General features: G+C 53.5%; 1 protein-coding gene across 1 annotated transcript in view; it reads left to right on the top strand.

Annotated features, from left to right (window-relative positions):
* LOC147092886 (girdin-like) overlaps positions 1-22,439 on the top strand; it is a 94,793-nt gene that overhangs the window by 55,468 nt on the left and 16,886 nt on the right. The window contains exons 12-16 of the mRNA XM_085975703.1: positions 1,501-1,645; positions 6,449-6,636; positions 15,691-15,828; positions 17,751-18,812; positions 20,771-20,898. Of these exons, the coding sequence (XP_085831829.1) occupies positions 1,501-1,645; positions 6,449-6,636; positions 15,691-15,828; positions 17,751-18,812; positions 20,771-20,898 (1,661 nt within the window). The remainder of the gene's footprint in view (positions 1-1,500; positions 1,646-6,448; positions 6,637-15,690; positions 15,829-17,750; positions 18,813-20,770; positions 20,899-22,439) is intronic.

Here is a 22,439-nt window from a genome sequence, read left to right as displayed (position 1 = left end):
TCTCTCTCTCTCTCCCCGAGCCCCCATTCCCCAGTCTCCCTCTCTCCCCCGAGCCCCCATTCCCCAGTCTCCCTCTCTCCCCCCGAGCCCCCATTCCCCAGTCTCCCTCTCTCCCCCCGAGCCCCCATTCCCCAGTCTCTCTCTCTCCCCGAGCCCCCATTCCCCAGTCTCTCTCTCTCTCCCCGTGCCCCCATTCCCCAGTCTCTCTCTCTCCCCCCGAGCCCCCATTCCCCAGTCTCCCTCTCTCCCCCCGAGCCCCCATTCCCCAATGTCCCTCACCCCCGTGCCCCCATTACCCAGTCTCTCTCTCTCCCCGAGCCCCCATTCCCAGTCTCCCTCTCTCCCCCCTAGCCCCCAGTCTCCCTGTCCCCCGAGCCCCCATTACCCAGTCTCTCTCTCTCCCCGAGCCCCCATTCCCCAGTCTCCCTCTCTCCCCCCAAGCCCCCATTCCCCAGTCTCCCTCTCTCTCCCGAGCCCCCATTCCCCAGTCTCTCTCTCTCTCCCCGAGCCCCCATTCCCCAGTCTCCCTCTCCCCCCACCTAGCCCCCATTCCCCAGTCTCCATCTCTACCCCCGAGCCCCCATTCCCCAGTCTCCCTCTCTCTCCCGAGCCCCCATTCCCCAGTCTCTCGCCCCCCAAGCACCCATTCCCCAGCCTCCCTCTTCCCCCCGAGCCCCCATTCCCCAGTCTCTCTCTCCCCCCGAGCCCCATTCCCCAGTCTCCCTCTCTCCCCTGAGCCCCCATTCCCCAGTCTCTCTCTCTCTCCCCGAGCCCCCATTCCCCAGTCTCCCTCTCCCCCCACCTAGCCCCCATTCCCCAGTCTCCATCTCTACCCCCGAGCCCCCATTCCCCAGTCTCCCTCTCTCCCCCCGAGCCCCCCTTTCCCAGTCTCCCTCTCTCCCCTGAGCCCCCATTCCCCAGTCTCTTTCTCTCCCCCGAGCCCGCATTCCCCAGTCTCCCTCTCTCCCCGAGCCCCCATTCCACAGTATCCTTCTAGGTGGAAGAGGTCGCGGGTTTGGGAGGTGCTGCCGAAGAAGCCTTGGCGAGTTGCTGCAGTGCATCTTGTAGATGGTCCACACTGCAGCCACGGTGCGCCGGTGGTGGAGGGAGTGAATGTTTAAGGTGGTGGATGGGGTGCCATTCAAGCGGCCTGCTTTGTCCTGGATGGTGTCGAGCTTCTTGAGTGCTGTTGGAGCTGCACTCATCCAGGCAAGTGGAGAGTATTCCATCACACTCCTGACTTGTGCCTTGTAGATGGTGGAAAGGCTTTGGGGAGTCAGGAGGTGAGACACTCGCCGCAGAATACCCAGCCTCTGGCCTGCTCTTGTTGCCACAGTCTTTATGTGGCTGGTCCAGTTAAATTTCTGGTCAATGGTGACCCCCAGGATGTTGGTGACAGGGAAAGTTGAGGGTGGAAGTGTGACTCTAGGGGGATAAATATCCTCCCCATCCCTTTCTATGAACTGCTTCAGCTGACGAGAGATTGCCGTCCCGTAACAGGAGCGAGAGGTGGACAGGCAAAGGGTTGAGGAGCTACTGGAGGAGAATCTGAGCCTGGAGTCCGAGCTGAAGCAGAGTCTGGGCGAGTTGTTGCAGCTCAGCGGGACAATGGAGACGGTCTCTGAGGAGCTCCTGCACGTCGAACGTAAGGGATAGCTCGGACTTACCTTTTACACCATCCCTTCAATCACTCCCAGGGCAGGTACAGCACGGGTTAGATACACAGTAAAGTTCTCTCCATACTGTCCCATCAAACACTCCCAGGGCAGGTACAGCACCGGTTAGAAAGAGAGTAAAGCTCCCTCTACACTGTCCCATTAAACACTCCCAGGGCAGGTACAGCATGGGTTAGATACAGTGTAAAGCTCCCTCTACGCTGTCCTGTCAAACACTCCCAGGGCAGGTACAGCAGGGGTTAGATACAGAGTAAAGCTCCCTCTACACTGTCCCATTAAACACTCCCAGGGCAGGTACAGCATGGGTTAGATACAGAGTAAAGCTCCCTCTACACTGTCCCATCAAACACTCCCAGGGCAGGTACAGCACGGGTTAGATACAGAGTAAAGCTCCCTCTACACTGTCCCATTAAACACTCCCAGGGCAGGTACAGCATGGGTTAGATACAGAGTAAAGCTCCCTCTACACTGTCCCGTCAAACCCTCCCGGGGCAGGTACAGCACGGGTTAGATACAGAGTAAAGCTCCCTCTACACTGACCCGTCAAACACTCCCAGGGCAGGTACAGCACGGGTTAGATACAGAGTAAAGCTCCCTTTACACTGTCCCATCAAACACTCCCAGGGCAGGTACAGCACGGGTTATATACAGAGGAAAGCTCCCTCTACACTGACCCATCAAACACTCCCAGGGCAGGTACAGCACGGGTTATATACAGAGTAAAGCTCCCTCTACACTGTCCCGTCAAACACTCCCAGGGCAGGTACAGCACGGGTTAGATACAGAGTAAAGCTCCCTCTACATTGTCCAATCAAACACTCCCAGGGCAGGTACAGCACGGGACAGATAGAGTAAAGCCCCCTCTACACTGTTCCATCAAACACTCCCAGGGCAGGTACAGTGCAGGTTAGATACAGAGTAAAGCTCCCTCTACACTGTCCCGTCAAACACTCCCAGGGCAGGTACAGCACGGGTTACATACAGAGTAAAGCTCCCTATACACTGTCCCATCAAACACTCCCAGGGCAGGTACAGCAGGGGTTAGATACAGAGTAAAGCTATCTACACTGTCCCATCAAATACTCCCAGGGCAGGTACAGCAGGGGTTAGATACAGAGTAAAGCTCTCTACACTGTCCCATCAAACACTCCCAGGGCAGGTACAGCAGGGGTTAGATACAGAGTAACGCTCTCTACACTGTCCCATCAAACACTCCCAGGGCAGGGACAGCACGGGTTAGATACAGTGTAAAGCTCCCTCTACACTGTCCCATCAAACACTCCCAGGGCAGGTACTGCACAGGTTCGATACAGAGTAAAGCACCCTCTACACTGTCCCATCAAACACTCCCAGGGCAGGTACAGCACGGGTTAGATACAGGGTAAAGCTCCCTCTACACTGTCCCCATCAAACATTCCCAGGGCAGGGACAGCAGGGGTTAGATACAGAGTAAAGCTCTCTGCACTGTCCCGTCAAATACTCCCAGGGCAGGTACAGCAGGGGTTAGATACAGAGTAACGCTCTCTACACTGTCCCATCAAACACTCCCAGGGCAGGTACAGCACGGGTTAGATACAGAGTAAAGCTCCCTCTACACTGACCCATCAAACACTCCCAGGGCAGGTACAGCACGGGTAGGATACAGAGTAAAGCTCCCTCTACACTGTGCCATCAAACACTCCCAGGGCAGGTACAGCAAGGGTTATATACAGAGTAAAGCTCCCTCTACACTGTCCCGTCAAACACTCCCAGGGCAGGTACAGCAGCGGTTAGATACAGAGTAAAGCTCCCTCTACACTGTCCCATCAAACCCTCGCAGGGCAGGTACAGCACGGGTTAGATACAGAGTAAAGCTCCCTCTACACTGTCCCATCAAACACTCCCAGGGCAGGTACAGCACGGGTTAGATACAGAGTAAAGCTCCCTCTACACTGTCCCATCAAATACTCCCAGGGCAGGCACAGCACGGGTTAGATACAGAGTAAAGCTGCCTCTGCACTGACCCATCAAACAGTCCCAGGGCAGGTACAGCACGGGATTAGATACAGAGTAAAGCGCCCTCTACACTGTCCCATCAAATACTCCCAGGGCAGGCACAGCATGGGTTAGATACAGAGTAAAGCTCCCTCTACACTATCCCATCAAACACTCCCAGGGCAGGTACAGCACGGGTTAGATACAGAGTAAAGCTCCCTCTACACTGTCCCGTCAAACACTCCCAGGGCAGGTACAGCACGGGTTAGATACAGAGTAAAGCTCCCTCTACACTGTCCCATCAAACACTCCCAGGGCAGGTACAGCACGGGGTTAGATACAGAGTAAAGCTCCCTCTACACTGTCCCATCAAACACTCCCAGGGCAGGTACAGCAAGGGTTATATACAGAGTAAAGCTCCCTCTACACTGTCCCATCAAACACTCCCAGGGTAGGCACTGCACAGGTTCGATACAGAGTAAAGCTACCTCTACACTGTCCCATCAAACCCTCGCAGGGCAGGTACAGCACGGGTTAGATACAGAGTAAAGCTCCCTCTACACTGTCCCATCAAACACTCCCAGGGCAGGTACAGCATGGGTTAGATACAGAGTAAAGCTCCCTCTACACTGTCCCATCAAACCCTCCCAGGGCAGGTACAGCACGGGGTAGATACAGAGTAAAGCTCCCTCTACACTGTCCCATCAAACACTCCCAGGGCAGGTACAGCATGGGTTAGATACAGAGTAAAGCTCCCTCTACACTGTCCCATCAAACACTCCCCGGGCAGGTACAGCATGGGTTAGATACAGAGTAAAGCTCCCTCTACACTGTCCCATCAAACCCTCCCAGGGCAGGTACAGCACGGGGTAGATACAGAGTAAAGCTCCCTCAACACTGTCCCATCAAACACTCCCAGGGCAGGTACAGCACGGGTTAGATACAGAGTAAAGCTCCCTCTACTCTGTCCCATCAAACACTCCCAGGGCAGGTACAGCACGGGTTAGATACAGAGTAAAGCTCCCTCTACACTGTCCCATCAAACACTCCCAGGGCAGGTACAGCACGGGATAGGTACAGAGTAAAGCTCCCTCTGCATTGTCCCATCAAACACTCTCACGGCAGGTACAGCACGGGTTAGATACAGAGTAAAGCACCCGCGACACTGTCCCATTAAACACTCCCAGGGCAGGTACAGCACGGGTTATATACAGAGCAAAGCTCCCTTTACACTGTCCCGTCAAACACTCCCAGGGCAGGTACAGCACGGGTTATATACAGAGTAAAGCTCCCTCTACTCTGACCCATCAAACACTCCCAGGGCAGGTACAGCACGGGTTAGATACAGAGTAAAGCTCCCTTTACACTGTCCCGTCAAACACTCCCAGGGCAGGTACAGCACGGGTTATATACAGAGTAAAGCTCTCTCTTCACTGACGCATCAAACACTCCCAGGGCAGGTACATCACGGGTTAGATACAGAGTAAAGCTCCCACTACACTGTCCCATCAAACATTCCCAGGGCAGGGACAGCACGGGTTAGATACAGAGTAAAGCTCCCTCTACACTGTCCCATCAAACACTTCCAGGGCAGGTACAGCACGGGATAGGTACAGAGTAAAGCTCCCTCTACACTGACCCATCAAACACTCCCAGGGCAGGTACAGCACGGGTTATATACAGAGTAAAGCTCCCTCTACACTGTCCCCATCAAACATTCCCAGGGCAGGGACAGCAGGGGTTAGATACAGAGTAAAGCTCTCTACACTGTCCCGTCAAATACTCCCAGGGCAGGTACAGCAGGGGTTAGATACAGAGTTAAGCTCTCTGCACTGTCCCATCAAACACTCCCAGGGCAGGTACAGCATGGGTTAGATACAGAGTAAAGCTCCCTCTACACTGACCCATCACACACTCCCAGGGCAGGTACAGCACGGGTTATATACAGAGTAAAGCTCCCTCTACACTGACCCATCAAACACTCCCAGGGCAGGTACAGCACGGGTCAGATACAGAGTAAAGCTCCCTTTACACTGTCACGTCAAACACTCCCAGGGCAGGTACAGCACGGGTTATATACAGAGTAAAGCTCCCTCTACTCTGACCCATCAAACACTCCCAGGGCAGGCACAGCACGGGTTAGATACAGAGTAAAGCTCCCTTTACACTGTCCCGTCGAACACTCCCAGGGCAGGTACAGCACGGGTTATATACAGAGTAAAGCTCTCTCTACACTGACCCATCAAACACTCCCAGGGCAGGTACAGCACGGGTTAGATACACAGTAAAGCCCCCTCTACACTGTCCCATCAAACACTCCCAGGGCAGGTACAGTGCAGGTTAGATACAGAGTAAAGCTCCCTCTACACTGTCCCATCAAACATTCCCAGGGCAGGTACAGCACGGGTTAGATACAGAGTAAAGCTCCCTCTACTGTCCCATCAAACATTCCCAGGGCCGGGACAGCACGGGTTATATACAGAGTAAAGCTCCCTCTACACTGTCCCATCAAACACTCCCCAGGCAGGTACAGCACGGGTTAGATACAGAGTAAAGCTTCCTCTACACTGTCCCATCAAACACTCCCAGGGCAGGTACAGCACGGGTTAGATACAGAGTAAAGCTCCCTCTACACTGTCCCATCAAACACTCCCAGGGCAGGTACAGCACGGGTTAGATACAGAGTAAAGCTCCCTCTACTCCTCGGCCTTGTGCCTTCAGCTGCAGAGTGAATATATTCAGTTTCCTCCCACGGTGAGGCTGGGACAGGCAGTCAATGCTCTGTGCTGTTTTTGCAGTGACTCAGAAGCCTCTAAGTTACGAGGTGCACGAGGTGACGTCGAACCAGCTGCTGAAGCTCAAGCGGGAGAACCAGGAGTTGCGGCGGAAGGAGGAACAGCTGCGGCTCAGCCGTGCCGACGCTGACACCAACACCACCGCCAAGATCGTCAGCCTGGAGAAGGACAACCAGCAGCTGCAGAGAATGGTAAGGGCTGTTCGCAATTCTCACTCCGCTCTCCCCCACATCTCTCCTGACTCTCACTGGGGTACGGGTTCCACAGACACTGACTCTTACTGGGGTACGGGTTCCACAGACACTGACTCTCACTGGGGTACGGGTTCCACAGACACTGACTCTCACTGGGGTACGTGTTCCACACACACTGACTCTCACTGTGGTACGGGTTCCACAGACACTGACTCTCACTGGGGTCCGGGTTCCACACACACTGACTCTCACTGGGGTACGGGTTCCACACACACTGACTCTCACTGGGGTACGGGTTCCACACACACTGACTCTCACTGGGGTACGGGTTCCACACACACTGACTCTCACTGGGGTACGGGTTCCACACACACTGACTCTCACTGGGGTACGGGTTCCACACACACTGACTCTCACTGGGGTACGGGTTCCACAGACACTGACTCTCACTGGGGTACGGGTTCCACAGACACTGACTCTCACTGGGGTACGGGTTCCACACACACTGACTCTCACAGGGGTACGGGTTCCACAGACACTGACTCTCACTGGGGTACGGGTTCCACACACACTGACTCTCACTTGGGTACGGGTTCCACAGACACTGACTCTCACTGGGGTACGGGTTCCACAGACGCTGACTCTCACTGGGGTACGGGTTCCACAGACACTGACTCTCACTGGGGTACGGGTTCCACAGACACTGACTCTCACTGGGGTATGTGTTCCACACACACTGACTCTCACTGGGGTACGGGTTCCACAGACACTGACTCTCACTGGGGTACGGGTTCCACAGACACTGACTCTCACTGGGGTACGGGTTCCACAGACACTGACCCTCACTGGAGTATGGGTTCCACAGACACTGACTCTCAGTGGGGTACGGGTTCCACAGACACTGACTCTCACTGGGGTACGGGTTCCACAGACACTGACTCTCACTGGGGTACGGGTTCCACAGACACTGACCCTCACTGGAGTATGGGTTCCACAGACACTGACTCTCAGTGGGGTATGGGTTCCACAGACACTGACTCTCACTGGGGTACGGGTTCCACCCACACTGACTCTCACTGGGGTACGGGTTCCACAGACACTGACTCGCACTGGGGAATGGGTTCCACAGACACTGACTCTCACTGTGGTACGGGTTCCACACACACACTGACTCTCACTGGGGTACGGGTTCCACACACACTGACTCTCACTGGGGTACAGGTTCCACACACACTGACTCTCACTGGGGTACGGTTTCCACAGACACTGACTCTCACTGGGGTACGGGTTCCACAGACACTGACTCTCACTTGGGTACGGGTTCCACACACACTGACTCACTGGCGTACAGGTTCCACACACACTGACTCTCACTGGGGTACGGGTTCGACAAACACTGACTCTCACTGGGGTACGGGTTCCACACACACTGACTCTCACTGGGGTATGGGCTGGACAGACACTGACTCTCACTGGGGCACAGGTTCCACAGACACTGACTCTCACTGGGGTACGGGTTCCACAGACACTGACTCTCACTGGGGTTCGGGTTCCACAGACACTGACTCTCACTGGGGTACGGTTTCCACACACACTGACTCTCACTGGGGTACGGGTTCCACAGATACTGACTCTCACTGGGGTATGGGTTCCACACACACTGACTCTCACTGGGGTACGTGTTCCACAGACACTGACTCTCACAGAGTTCCGGGTTCCACACACACTGACTCTCACAGGGGTACGGGTTCCACAGACACTGACTCTCACTGGGGTACGGGTTCCACACACACTGTCTCTCACAGGGGTACGGGTTCCACAGACGCTGACTCTCACTGGGGTACGGGTTCCACAGACACTGACTCTCACTGGGGTACGAGTTCCACAGACACTGACTCTCACTGAGGTACGGGTTCCACAGACACTGACTCTCACTGGGGTACGAATTCCACAGACACTGACTCTCACTGGAGTACGGGTTCCACAGACACTGACTCTCACTGGGGTACGGGTTCCACAGACACTGACTCTCACCGGGGTATGTGTTCCACACACACTGACTCTCACTGGGGTACGGGTTCCACAGACACTGACTCTCTGACTGGGGTACGGGTTCCACAGACACTGATTCTCATTCGGGTACGGGTCCCACAGACACTGACTCTCACTGGGATACGGATTCCACAGACACAGACTCTCACTGGGGTACGGGTTCCACACACACTGACTCTCACTGGGGTACGGGTTCCACAGACACTGACTCTCACTGGGGTACGGGTTCCACAGACAATACAATACAATACAATACAAATCGCTTTATTGGCATGATAAGGTACATCTTATGTTGCCAAAGCATCAAAATACATTTATGGTTGAACACATAAACGCGGTTCCATTCATACAGTGTATAAACAGGTATATCCCTGAGTTTATAAATATACATTCGCCTTGTTTATATATACTCTTGTCTTAGTTTACTGGTTGTCCCTCTGTTCATGGCAAGCTGTAACATAGTGTGCCGCCAGTGTTACACAGCTTCTCTCCTCCCCCAGTAGGAATGGGTGTTTTTGGTTGTCAGTCAGATTTCTGAATTCAGGGCATATTTGTGAGAATTTTTGGTAGAAATTCTCTCTGATGCACTGATATTTTCCACAGGCTGTGAGGAAGTGCATCTCTGTCTCAACTACTCCCTGACTGCAGTGAGAGCATATCCTGTCTTCTCTTGGCAGCCTGGTCTGCCTGTGTCTGCCTTTTTCGATCGCTAGGCTATGTTCACTAAGTCTGTACCTTGTCAAGGTTCTTCTCAGTTTGTTATCCTTTACCATGGTCAGGTAATCAGCTATGTTGTATTGTCTGTTTAGGGCCAAGTAGCAATTGAGTTTGCTTTGGGTTTTTGTTGTTTCTGCCCAATATGACAGATATTTTTCCTTTTGCTTAGCGACGATTGTGTTGGGTCGAATTCTTTGTGTTACCCTGTCACTGTCCTGGGACTGGTTATTGTTATTAGTTACTTTATTGAGTCCCAGGACCAGTTGACTGAGGGTATTCTTCTTTATGGTCAGCTCTTGGCATTTCAGGGCGTCGTAGTGATAGCATTGGGGGTTGCTCATTTGTAGGTGATTCCAAAATTTGGTGGCTCTTTTTTGGATAGTGATTATTAATGGGTATTGGCCTAGTTCCGCCCTGCATGCGTTGTTTACTGTTTTCCTTTGAGTCCGGAGGATACTTTTACAGAATTCCGCATGTAGGATCTCAATTGGGTGTTTGTCCCATTTTGCAAAATCTTGTTGTGTTAGTGGTCCCCAGACCTCACTGCCATAGAGTGCAATTGGTTCAATTACTGATTTGAAAATTTTGAGCCAAATGCTAATTGGGATTTCTATTTGGATTGATTTTTTGATGGCATAGAAAGCCCTTCTTGCTTTCTCTTTCAGTTCATTCACAGCCAGTTTGAAGTTTCCCGTAGAACTGATTTTTAAGCCCAAGTATGTGTAGTGAGTGGTTTGTTCAATTTTGGTTGTTCCTACTGTGAAATTTATTGTGGGTCCATGTTGTTTGGATCTTTGCTGGAACACAAGGACTTTGGTTTTTTGGGGATTTATTGTCAGGGCCCAAGTCTGGCAGTACGACTCCAGCAGGTCCAGGTTCTGCTGTAGACCCTCCTTAGTTGGTGACAGCAGAACCAGGTCGTCGGCATAGAGGAGGAATTTAACCTTGGATTCATATAGGGTGAGGCCGGGTGCTGTAGATTGTTCAAGTAGTTTTGCCAATCAATTAATGTAAATATTAAAGAGTGTCGGTGAGATTGGCGAGCCCTGCGTCACCCCCCGCCCCTGTGGGAAGTATTTTGTTTGTTTGTCTCCAATTTTAACTGCACATTTATTGTTTGTATACATTGATTTAATTACATCATATGTTTTCCCTCCTACCCCGCTTTCGATAAGTTTCAGGAATAAACCGTCATGCCAGATGGAGTCGAAAGCCTTCTGGAAATCTACAAAGCATGCGTAGATTTTGCTTTTGTTATGGTGAACGTGTTTGTCAATTAGGGTCTGTAGGGTGAAGATATGATCGGATGTTCTATAGTTTGGCAGGAATCCAATTTGGCTTTTACTCAAGACATTGTGCTCTTCAAGGAAGTTTATAAGTCTTTTGTTTATGATGCTACAGAATACCTTCCCCAGGTTACTGTTTACACAGATGCCTCGATAGTTGTTTGGGTCGATTTTGTCCCCACTTTTGTATATGGGTGTTATGAGTCCTTTGTTCCAGATGTCAGGGAAATAACCGACACTCAGAACCAAGTTGAAGAGTTTTAGGATAGCCAGTTTCAGTTTGTCGTCTGCGTGTTTAATCATCTCGTTTAGTATGCCGTCTGTCCCGCAAGCTTTTCCTGGTCGCAGGTCCTTGAGTTTTTCAAGAAGTTCTTTTTCTGTTATTATGGCGTCTAGCGGGTTTTGGTTATCTTTCATGGCCATTTCAAGCTTTTCTAGTTTTTTGCGTATTTGGTGTTGCTCTGGTCTTAGTGTGTTTTTCTGGTATAATTTTTCAAAGTGGTTTACCCATGTGTCCCCATTTTGAATGGACAAATCGTCGTGTTGTTTTTTGTGTAGTGTTTTCAAGTTGTCCCAGAAACAATTCGACTCAATGGATTCCTCCATGGAGCTGAGTGTATTCTTAATAAATTGCTCTTTTTTGGTCCTGAGTGTGTTTCTGTATTGTGTTAGCGTCTGACAATAAGTAAGGCGTAATTCCTCATTTTCTGGATGTCTGTGTTTTTGGTTTGATAGTTTTCTAAGTTTTTTCCTCATGTTATGGCAATCATGGTCAAACCATTTTTCATAGTTTTTTGTTTTGGGTTTGTTCTTGCAAGCTTTCAAGTTTGCATTTGTTGCCAAATTATCAAAAATATTGTTTAGTTTACTAACTGCCCGGTTTACGCCTTCTTTATTGTGAGTGTATATGTTATCCAGAAAGGTGTCTAAGAGAGCTTGAGTTGATGCATTGCTAATTGTTTTCTGGTATTTTTCCGTGTCGTTTTTGGCCCATCTGTACGATTTTTTGGTGTTGTACAGTTTACTGGGTTGTGTTTCTATGTTGTTTGTTTCTGTCTTTTTGAGAAACATAGTAATTTGGCTGTGATCTGACAGTGTTGTTTGTGGTTTGACTGTGAATGCTCTGAAAGAGGATGGGTCCAAGTCTGTAATCATATAGTCTACTGTGCTGCAGCCAAGAGGTGAGCAGTAGGTCGATCTTCCTAGGAGGTCTCCTATGAACCTACCATTGACAATGTACAGACCCAGGTTTCGACAGAGCTGTAGTAGCTGTTTACCGTTGGTATTTGACTGCTTGTCGCAGTTATGCCTGTATGGAAGGGAAGGGATGTCAAAGTGGTTATTCCCGAATACGTAATTGTTTCCCTGATTATTGGTGAAGTCTGGTTCTTCGCCCGTTCTTGAATTGAGGTCCCCACAGATCAACACGTTCCCCTGGGCCTGGTATTGGATAATTTCCCCCTCCATGTTGGAGAAGGTGTCCTCTTTAAAGTACGGGGAATCGATTGGAGGGATATAAAGTGCGCAAATGTAAACATCTTGGGTGTTTGAGATAATCTCCCTCTCAAGTTTGAGCCACATATGGTTTTCGCCCTTTTTTATAAATTTGATGTAATTCTTAAGTTCTGTTTTAAACCAGATCAGTATGCCTCCGGAGTCTCTGCCTTGGGTTACACTTGGTAATTTATTGGAGGGGACCACTAGCTCAGTGTACCCTTGGGGACAGCCAGTGTGTCCTTTTCCTTTATACCAAGTTTCCTGTAAAATGATAATATCTAGATCTTTAGTTTCCTCTATGAACTCTGGGGTCCTACTCTTCACTTCTCGCACTGAAGAGCGTAGACCTTGGATATTCCAGGTCGAAATATATAAGGATTTCATGTTAAGTTTTATCTTTTTCTATGATAGGCTAAAGAGTGGTACGTGTTTGTCGTGTCTAAGTGTGGGGAAAAAAAAGATCACCCCAGTTGTCTACAAAAGTTAATACAATTTGGTTACAGTTCTTTCTATTAATTAGTCCTTGATCCATAAGGCGGAAGTAGATGCTGCTGCACATCTGCTTATTGTCTCTTAATGGATTGTTTCTGTCTGAGGTATTGCGTACGTCCTGTGCATCTCTCCCTCTGTCTGGCTGGTAGCGGTCCTATTCCCCTGTGGGACAGGAGTGGTGCAGGTCTGATAATGTTGTTTTGCATGGGGATCCTCTCCGGTCTCGGTTGGTGTGGTGGTGGTCTTTGTAGTGTTCCTGATATGTACCCCGCTGATCTCTGGTGGTCGGGGGGGGGTCCTCTTGGAGTCTGGGTATGGACCCGGTTAAAAGCGACGTCCTTCAGGGCTTTAGCAAAGATCGATATTTTTTGCCTTTGGATGTGGACGTGGTCGTAAAGACATTCTTCATCGAGGGTGGGGTGTTGGGCCAGGTGTACGTTGTGGTTTGATTCGCATTCTGTTGCTATGCTGGCATTTATCTCATGAATTGTGTTGTTGTTGAAGTCTGTTCTCGGCAATATTGTGGAAACAGTGATTCTAGTGTTTGGAAATGTACTGCTTGCTTTCCTAATCATTGCTCTGAGCGATGTTGCTACCTCTTTCTGTTTGGCCTTTAGGTCATTTGTGCCCGTGTGTATTATTATGTGTTGGGGGGAGCCTAATCTGGCTTTGGTCAGCCATCCCATGGCTCTGTCTGTTGTTGGGCACCAAATCTTTTCTACTTTACTTCTAGGGAAGAGCTTTTTCTCCCATAGAAATTTCCCATTTGAGTCTATGAGTATTACGACGTCAGCCTTGTTTGTGTTTACTGTCTGGTGGCTTTCGCCTGGACTCATAGTGTGTGTGCTGGGCTGGGGTGTCTGGTGTGTGCGTACCTCTTGTGAGCGGCCCGCTTGTGGTTCCATGGTGGTGGGGGAAGATTGCGAGTCAGTATGCTGGTCGGTCTGTGTGGCACCCCTTGTATTGTGTGTCTGTTGCTTTTGTTCCGTGTGGGAGTGCAGCCGTTCCGTCCGGCTCTGTCTTGTCTTATCTCTAGTCTCTGGTTGCTGGTCTAATGGTGTTTTCTCTCCTCTATGGCTCTCTTCTTTTTCCTGCAGCTCTTTCACCTGATTCTTAAGTAGATTCACCTGGTTATCAAGTCTATTCAGCTCTCTCTTGTGTCTCTCCCTCTCCTGCTTTTGTTTGTCATTCAATTTGAGGACCTCCTCTCTAAGTTTAACCATCTCTATCTCTAATTGATTAAATTTATCTTTTGGTTGTATCTGGCTGTGTGATCCCAGGGTATGTGTCTGGTCGGCCCTGGAAGGCTCACTCACTTCCTGGCTAGGCTGGTCGGCCCTGGAAGGCTCACTCACTTCCTGGCTATGCTGCTCTTCTCTTGGTGGGCTGGGAATGGTAGGGGAACTATGTGTGGCTTCCTCCGTGGTAGTTATGCTGGGGTTTGTCAGTTGTATCGTGTGGCTGTGGTTCCCCGGGGTTAGTGTCTGGTTTGAACTGTGTGGCTCGTTCATCCCTTGACCATGCAGATTTTCTCCTGGTAAGTTGTCAATGTTGGGGGGAGTGCGGGCCACTCTGGGGCTGTTCATTCCCCTCGTAGTTGATCTTTTCAGTGTCCTGAAGGCCGTTGCAAATTTGTCGAGGCTGCCTTGCACTAATATTGTTCCGGTATTGTACGCATTGACAGTCGTGATTGAACTGTCTCCTGGTGTGTTAATTTTCATTATGGACCCATTTGCGGTATTTTTTAGCTTAACACTGGTATAGTGTGATTTTATTGCTCTGATCCAAGCCGCTGGCTGATCTGAGTAGAATATGAGGTTACTTTTTGTCCCATTGTTGTAACAGTCAGTAAAGAGAGTTTCTGGTTTTTCTCTCATCTGAGCATGCTTGATCGTTTTTATAGCTTTTTTTGTGGTGTTGGGGGGAATCTGGAAGCGGGGCTGTTGTGGATCTTCTGATTCGCTCATTTTTGGTAAAGTATTGTTGATCTTAGAATAAGCTTTTCTGGGGCCCCGGGTTTGGTGTTACCCTGTCCCTGTTCGCGAACTTTCCCGGTCCCCCTCTCCGACCCCGTGGTCCCTGGGCCTCGGCTCCTGGGTTCACCCTTCTCAGGTCTGAGTCTGTGAGCCGCTGTTTCCCGGTGCCTTCGGGCTGTTCCCCTCCCCCTCAGAGGTCTCTGGGCCTCTGTTTCGGCCTGGCTCCTCGGGCCTTTCCCTGGGCCTCCCTCCCTGGGCCCTGTACTCACGGTCTTGGTTGCGAGCCTTCTGGTTGCTCTCTTTCTCCTCAGAGGTCTCTGTGCCTGCTGGCCTGGCTCCTCGGGCCTTTCCCACACTGACTCTCACTGGGGTACGGGTTCCACACACACTGACTCTCACTGGGGTACGGGTTCCACAGACACTGACTCTCACTGGGGTACGGGTTCCACACACACTGACTCTCACTGGGGTACGGGTTCCACACACACTGACTCTCACTTGGGTACGGGTTCCACAGACACTGACTCTCACTGGGGTACGGGTTCCACAGACACTGACCCTCACTAGAGTATGGGTTCCACAGACACTGACTCTCAGTGGGGTACGGGTTCCACAGACACTGACTCTCACTGGGGTATGGGTTCCACAGACACTGACTCTCACTAGGGTACGGGTTCCACACACACTGACTCTTACTGGGGTACAGGTTCCTCAGGCACTGACTCTCACTGGGGTACGGGTTCCACACACACTGACTCTCACTGGGGTACGGGTTCCACAGACACTGACTTTCACTGGGGTACGGGTTCCACACACACTGACTCTCACTGGGGTACGGGTTCCACAGACACTGACTCTCACTCGGGTACGGGTTCCACATACACACTGACTCTCACTGGGGTACGGGTTCCACAGACACTGACTCTCACTGGGGTGTAGTTCCGCACTGCTTAAATAACTAGGCGTCGGTGACCCCTTTTAATCCGTCGTTCTGTCGCCTCGCTGACTGGGTGGTGTCTGCTTTTTCCCAGCTGGAGAGACTGCGGGCCGAGATTGACGATGAGAAAGAGAATGTTCAGAGTGTCGAGGGTCTCAGCACCGACCTCCTGAAGGAGAAGGAGCGGCTGGAGAGAACTGTCCAGGCTCTGCGGGAGAACTGCGACCGAGAGGTACAAGGGGGGCGCGTACGGGACCTTCCTGGGCGAGCCGGCGGACCCGTGGCTTTGGTTCGCGGCAGGGCGCGGCCGAGTGCCCGTCCCCCCTCGCGAGCGGAATGGGCCGCCCGTCTTGGGATGCGCGAGGGAACTGCGTGCTGGTCCCCTGGCTGGTCAAGACCGCGGTCAGGGCCACACCCCTGCCCCACTCAAAAGAAAGTCTTGCATTTCTACAGCCCCTGTCACGGCCTCAGGACGTCCCACAGCGCTTCACAGCCAATGAAGTGTGGTCACTGTTGTAATGTAGGAAACGCGGCAGCCAATTTGCGCACAGCAAGCTCCCACAAACAGCAAAGTGATAAATGACCAGATCATCTGTTTTTAGTGATGTTGATTGAGGGATAAATATTGGCCCGAGGTCACCGGGGAGAACTCCCCCTGCTCTTCTTCCAATAGTGACATAAGAGCATAAGAATTAGGAGCAGGAGTCAGCCTTGTGGCCCTTTGAGCCTGCTCCGCCATTGAATGAGATCATGGCTGATCTTCGACTTCGACTCCACATTCCTGCACTATCCCCATACCCCTTGATTCCCCGCACTGTTGGAGGGGCAGTACTGAGGGAGCGCCGGCTGAGAGGGCAGACGAGTCATCGTTTCACGTCTCATCTGAAAGGCAGCGCCTCCGAGAGTACTGCCCCTGCGACAGTGCGGCGCTCCCTCATACTGCCCCTCCGACAGTGCAGCACTCCCTCAGTACTGCCCCTCCAACAGTGCACCACTCCCTCAGTACTGCCCCTCCGACAGTGCAGCGCTCCATCAGTACTTCCCCTCCTACAGTGCGGCGCTGCCTCAGTGCAGCCCCTCTGACAGTGCAGCGCTCCATCAGTACTTCCCCTCCGACAGTGTGGGGCTCCCCCAGTACTGCCCCTCCGACAGTGCGGCGCTCCCTCAGTACTGCCCCTCCGACAGTGCGGCGCTCCCTCGGTACTGCCCCTCTGACAGTGCAGCATTCCCTTAGTACTGACCCTCCGACAGTGCAGCGTTCCCTCAGTACTGCCCCTCCGACAGTGCGGCGCTCCATCAGTACTGCCCCTCCGACAGTACGGCGCTCCCTCAGTACTGCCCCTCCGACAATGTGGGGCTCCCCCAGTACTGTCCCTCCGACAGTGCGGGGCTCCGACAGTGCGGCGCTCCCTCAGTACTGCCCCTCCGACAGTGCGGCGCTCCCTCAGTACGGCCCCTCCGACAGTGTGGCGCTCCCTCAGTACGGCCCCTCCGACAGTACGGCGTTCCCTCAGTACCGCCCCTCCGACAGTGCGGCGTTCCCTCAGTACTGCCCCTCCGACAGTGCGGCGCTCCCTCAGTACTGCCCCTCCGACAGTGCGGCGCTCCCTCAGTACTGCCCCTCCGACAGTGCGGCGCTCCATCAGTACTGCCCCTCCGACAGTGCGGCGCTCCATCAGTACTGCCCCTCCGACAGTGCGGCGCTCTCTCAGTACTGCCCCTCCGACAGTGCAGCGTTCCCTCAGTACTGCCCCTCCGACAGTGCAGCGCTCCCTCAGTACTGCCCCTCCGACAGTGCAGCGCTCCCTCAGTACTGCCCCTCCGACAGTGCGGCGCTCCCTCAGTACTGCCCCTCCGACAGTGCGGCGCTCCCTCAGTACTGCCCCTCCGACAGTGTGGCGCTCCCTCAGTACGACCCCTCCGACAGTGCGGCGTTCCCTCAGTACCGCCCCTCTGACAGTGCGACGCTCCCTCAGCGCTGCACTGGAGTGTCAGTCTGGATTATGGGCTCAAGTCTCTGGAGTGGGGCTGGAACCCACGACGTTCTGTCTCGGAGGCGAGAGAGAGATACCCAGTGAGCCACAGCTGACGCACTCGATGTGCTCAATGCACTAATGAAGACGGTTCATTGAGCAAACCTTCTGCCCGTTTCAGGTCCAAGAGGTGAAGCTTGAAAACGAGCATTTGAGCCAGACCATCGCGTCCTTGAGGCAGCGGTCGCAGGTCAGCATGGAGGCCAGGGTGAAGGACATCGAGAAGGAGAACAAGATCCTCCATGAGGCCATCATGGAGACCAGCCTGAAGCAGAGTCAGCTGGAGTTCGGGAGGAAGCAGACCCTCCAGGCGCTGGAGCAGTACCGGGCCAAGGCGGACAAGGCCGAGGAGCTGGGCCTGGAGCTGGGCCGGGTGGAGAAGTTGAACGAGCAGCTACAGAAGCAGATCCTAGAGTTGAGGATGAGCTGCGAGCGAGTCACGCTGCTGGAAGAGCGGGCGTCCGGAATGGAGGCGGAGAACGGCGACCTCAAGAAGACCTTGGAGAGCTTCCAAGGCCTGGCGGTGCAGCTGGAGGCTTTGCGGAGGGAGACGGCCCAGCTGGACCAAGAGAACCTTCAGCTGAGGCGGATGGTGGAGATGCAGAAGATGGACAGCGCCATGCTGACCCAGCTGGAGCTCGAGAACAAGGAACTGGGCAAGGAGAGGGAGCGACTGCGGGGGGGCGGGCGGCCAGCCGTCTGCTCCGTCCGAGCCGCCCCAGCTGGCGGTGGACCTGCCGTCTCCGTTTCTTCCCGCTCCGCTCCAGTTCCAGGATCCTCTTCCGGCGCCCGGAAGAGGATCCTGGAGCTGGAGCGGGAGCGGGAAGAAACGGAGACGGAGGTCCACCGCCAGCTGGGGCGGCTGGAGGAGCAGAGGCTGGCCGCCGCCCGGCTGGAGCAGGACAAGGAGGCGCTGGAGCAAGAGCTGGGGCGGGGCGAGAAGGACAGGAGGCAGCTGGAGAAGGAGAACCGGCGCCTGCGCCAGCAGGCCGAGCTCCGGGACTCCTCCCTGGACGAGCGCAACGTGGCGGTGGCGCGGCTGGAGCAGGAGAACCGGCAGCTGGCCTTCGAGGCCGGCCGGGCGCCGGAGCTGCAGGAGAGCCTGCGGGAGCTGGAGCTGGAGCACGCCGAGCTCCTGCAGCAGACGGCCGCCGAGAAGGGGGCCCTGGCCTCGCTCCGCCAAGTAAGTGCCTTGAAATACCGTTTCCGCGGAGGGCAGGACAGGGACGCGCTGAGGCCGAGCGTTAAAGCGGCCGCGCGGGCCCCCCAAAAAATTTACATAGAACATGGGGGGGCGGCGGGGGGGGTGGGGGGATTCGGTTGCTTTGCGCCTCCCGTTAGTGCCCCTGAGAGGCGCCGGCAGATCGTGACGTCAGTCGAGCGTGCAGTGCCCCGGACCAGATATTGAGTGGCGCCCCCTGCTTTACCGCCTGCCGCTAGCAACGACAGGTTGAGGGGAATGCTTTGCAGTCGGGAAGGGACTGGGGGCGCGCTATTTAAAGGCGGCCACTTCCTGTCTTTTATTGTCGGCGACATTTTTGCCCCACGCATCCTGAGAGAGAGAGGCTTCTGGAGAGATTCTCTTTGATTTGACCTTCCTTGCATCGATTTAGAAGAGACTGTGGGGGCTGCACTCTGAGCTCTTTCCCTGGGCCTCTCCATTGTTCTTTCCAGCAGATTTGATGTACAGGTCTCTCCAGGCTGAGATTCAAGGCTGCAATGAGCAGGATGTGGATGGAGAGCACGATCGACCCTCCCCTTTAAGAACCGGCCGGCGCCAGTGTGTCTGTGTTCCATTGCTGACTGACATCACACGAGCTTCGCCAGCGCTCTGAGGTAGCGCCTCGCTCCTCGGCCTTTGCACTTTAAGAGAGGTGTGTAGCGCCTGATTTAGCGCTCCAATCACCTCCAGGGGCGATAAAAGCCAAGTTTGCAGTCGGAGGCGATAATTAGCACCAGGCGCTAAACTTTGCACCCGGCCGATAATAGCGCCCCAAACGGGGCGATACCGAATTTCTCCCCCATAGAGACATAACGGCACAGAAGGAGGCCGTTCGGCCCATCGAGTCCGTGACGGCTCTCTGTAGAGCAATCCAGTCAGTCCCATTCCCCCGCTCTATCCCCGTAGCCCTGCAGGTTTATTTCCCTCCAGTGCCTATCCAGTCTCCCCTTGAAAACATCGAGTGTCTCCACTTCCACCACTTCCGTCGGCAGCGAGTTCCAGGTCCTCACCACTCGCTGCGTAAAAAAGTTTTCCCTCACATCCCCCCCCTGTATCTCTTGCCCAAAACCTTAAATCTGTGTCCCCTAGTCCTTGTACCAGCAACTAGTGGGAACAGCCTTTCCCCGTCTAGCCTATCCAAACCCGTCATAATCTTGTACACCTCTATCAAACCACCCCGCAACCTCCTTTGCTCTAATGAAAACAAATCCAGCTTCACCAACCTGTCCTTGTAGCTAAGATCCCCCATCCCCAGAACCATTCTGGTAAATCTCCTCCGCACCCCCTCAAGGGCCTTCACATCCTTCCTAAAGTGTGGTGACCAGAACTGGACGCAATACTCCAGTTGTGGCCTAACCAGCGCTTTATAAAGGTTCAGCATAACTTCTCTACTTTTGTACTCAATACCTCTATTTATGAAGCCCAAGATCCCATATGCTTTGTTAACCACTCTCTCAATATGTCCCGCCACCTTCAGGGACCTATGCACATTAACTCCCAGGTCCCTCTGTCCCTGCACACTCTTTAAAACTGGGCCATTAAGTGTATATTGCCTCTCCCTGTTCCTTCTGCCAAAATGCATCACCTCACCTCACACAACCTTGGTCGCACAGTGTCTGAATGACAGTCCCCGGGACTAGGGGCGATGTGGGTCCCACAGTGCGGCCCTTTCACCTTCCTGGTGTGTGTGTGTGTGTTGGGGGGGGGGGTGCTGGTGGTCGCGGGAGCGGGTGCCGGTGGTCGCGCTGATGTGACTCCCTCGGAGACCCCGTTCCGTCCCGGAGCCGGATCCCGACCGGCCCAGGGATCTCCCCGTCGAGCTGAGCACGCCGCCCCCCCCCCCCCCCGGCTGCGACTCGGCGGGAACCCCGAGAGCGCGCGCAGCGCGCTTCCCCTGTTCACTGGTCTTGTTGCCGCAGGAGCTGATGAACGAGAAGCTGAAAGCCCAACAGCTCAGCAACGAGGTGGACAGCCTGAGACACAAGCTGGAGAGGATCGGCTTCGACCAGGAGCAGCGGCTGCAGGGGGAGCAAGCGGCCCAGGAGAGGCAAGTACTCGCCATCGCTGATTGTGTGGCCATTGCTTCCGACCTTGGCGGTCGCTGGGTCGCATACACCGCCCAGTAAGAACCTTAGAAATAGGAGCAGGAGGAGGCCATTCGGCCCCTCGAGCCTGCTCCGCCATTCGATAAGATCATGGCTGATCTTTGACCTCAACTCCACTTTCCTGCCTGATCTGTTGATTATCCTAGGGCCCAAATATGTAGCAATCTCAGCCTTGGCATGTTGGCCTTTATTGCAAGGGGTTTGGAGTATAAGAGTAAGGGGGGGAAAAATTCAGTTGTTTGCGCCTCCCATTAGCGCCTTAAGAGGGCGCAAAGCAACTAGCGCCCGGGCACGGCGATGTTTGTGACGCTCGCGAAATTAACCAGACATTTTGCGGCGGCGCTAAACACTTCCGCCGCGATCTCCTGCGCCGGCAGATTGTGACGTCAGTCGAGTGCGCAACGCCCCGTTAGTGCCCCAGACCGGATATCGAGTGGTGCCCCCTGCCTTACCGCCTGCCGCTAGCCACGACAGGTTGAGGGGAGCGTTTTGCTGTCAGGAAGGGACTGGGGGAGCGCTATTTAAAGACGACCGCTTCCTGCCTTTTTTTGTCGGTGACATTTTTGCACCACGCATTCTGAGAAAGAGAGAGAGAGACTTCTGGAGAGATTCAACGCTGTGTGAAGGAGTTTTGGGTACTGAGCAGCACTTTGCAGGTTCATTTTGATTTGCCCTTCCTTGCTTCGCCAGCGCTCTGAGGTAGCGCCTCACTCCTCGGCCTTTGCTGCCTTAAGACAGGTTTGAAGCGCCTGATTTAGCGCTCCAATCACCTCCAGGGGCGATAAAAGCCAAGTTTGCTGTCGGAGGCGATAATTAGCGCACGGCGCTAAACTTTGCGCACGGCCGATAATGGCGTCCCAAACGGGGCGATACCGAATTTTTCCCCCAGGAAGTCTTGCTACATTTATACAGGGCCTTGGTGAGACCACACCTGGAGTACGGTGTGCACAGTTTTGGTCTCCTTACCTGAGGAAGGATATACTTGCCACAGAGGGAGACTGATCCCTGGGATGGGGGGATTGTCCTATGAGGAGAGATTGAGTAGATTGGGCCGATACTCTCTGGAGTTTAGAAGAATGAGGTGATCTCATTGAAACGTAAAGTTCTGAGGGGATTGACAGGGTAGATGCAGGGAGGATGTTTCCCCCTGGCTGGGGAGTCTAGAACCAGGGGTCACAGTCTCAGGATAAGGGGTCGGCCATTTAGGACTGAGATGAGGAGGAATTTCTTCACTCGGAGGGTGGTGAATCTTTGGAATTCTCTACCCCAGAGGGCTGTGGAGGCTCAGTCGTTGAGTATATTCAAGGCCGAGATCGAGAGATTTTTGGACTCTCGGGGAATCGAGGGATGTGGAGATCGGGCGTAAAGTGGAGTTGAGGTCGAAGATCAGATCAGCCATGATCTTATTGATCGGAGGAGCAGGCTCGAGGGGCCGAATGGCCGACTCCTGCTCCTATTTCTTAGGTTCTTACGAATATACTCC

Source organism: Somniosus microcephalus, unplaced genomic scaffold (assembly GCF_052327205.1).
Source record: "Somniosus microcephalus isolate GS21.2 unplaced genomic scaffold, FLI_Smic_1.0 unresolved_chr2, whole genome shotgun sequence".
Taxonomy (NCBI): domain Eukaryota; kingdom Metazoa; phylum Chordata; class Chondrichthyes; order Squaliformes; family Somniosidae; genus Somniosus; species Somniosus microcephalus.
Note: the sequence above shows the minus strand (reverse complement) of the source record. Positions and strands in the feature narration are given on the sequence as shown.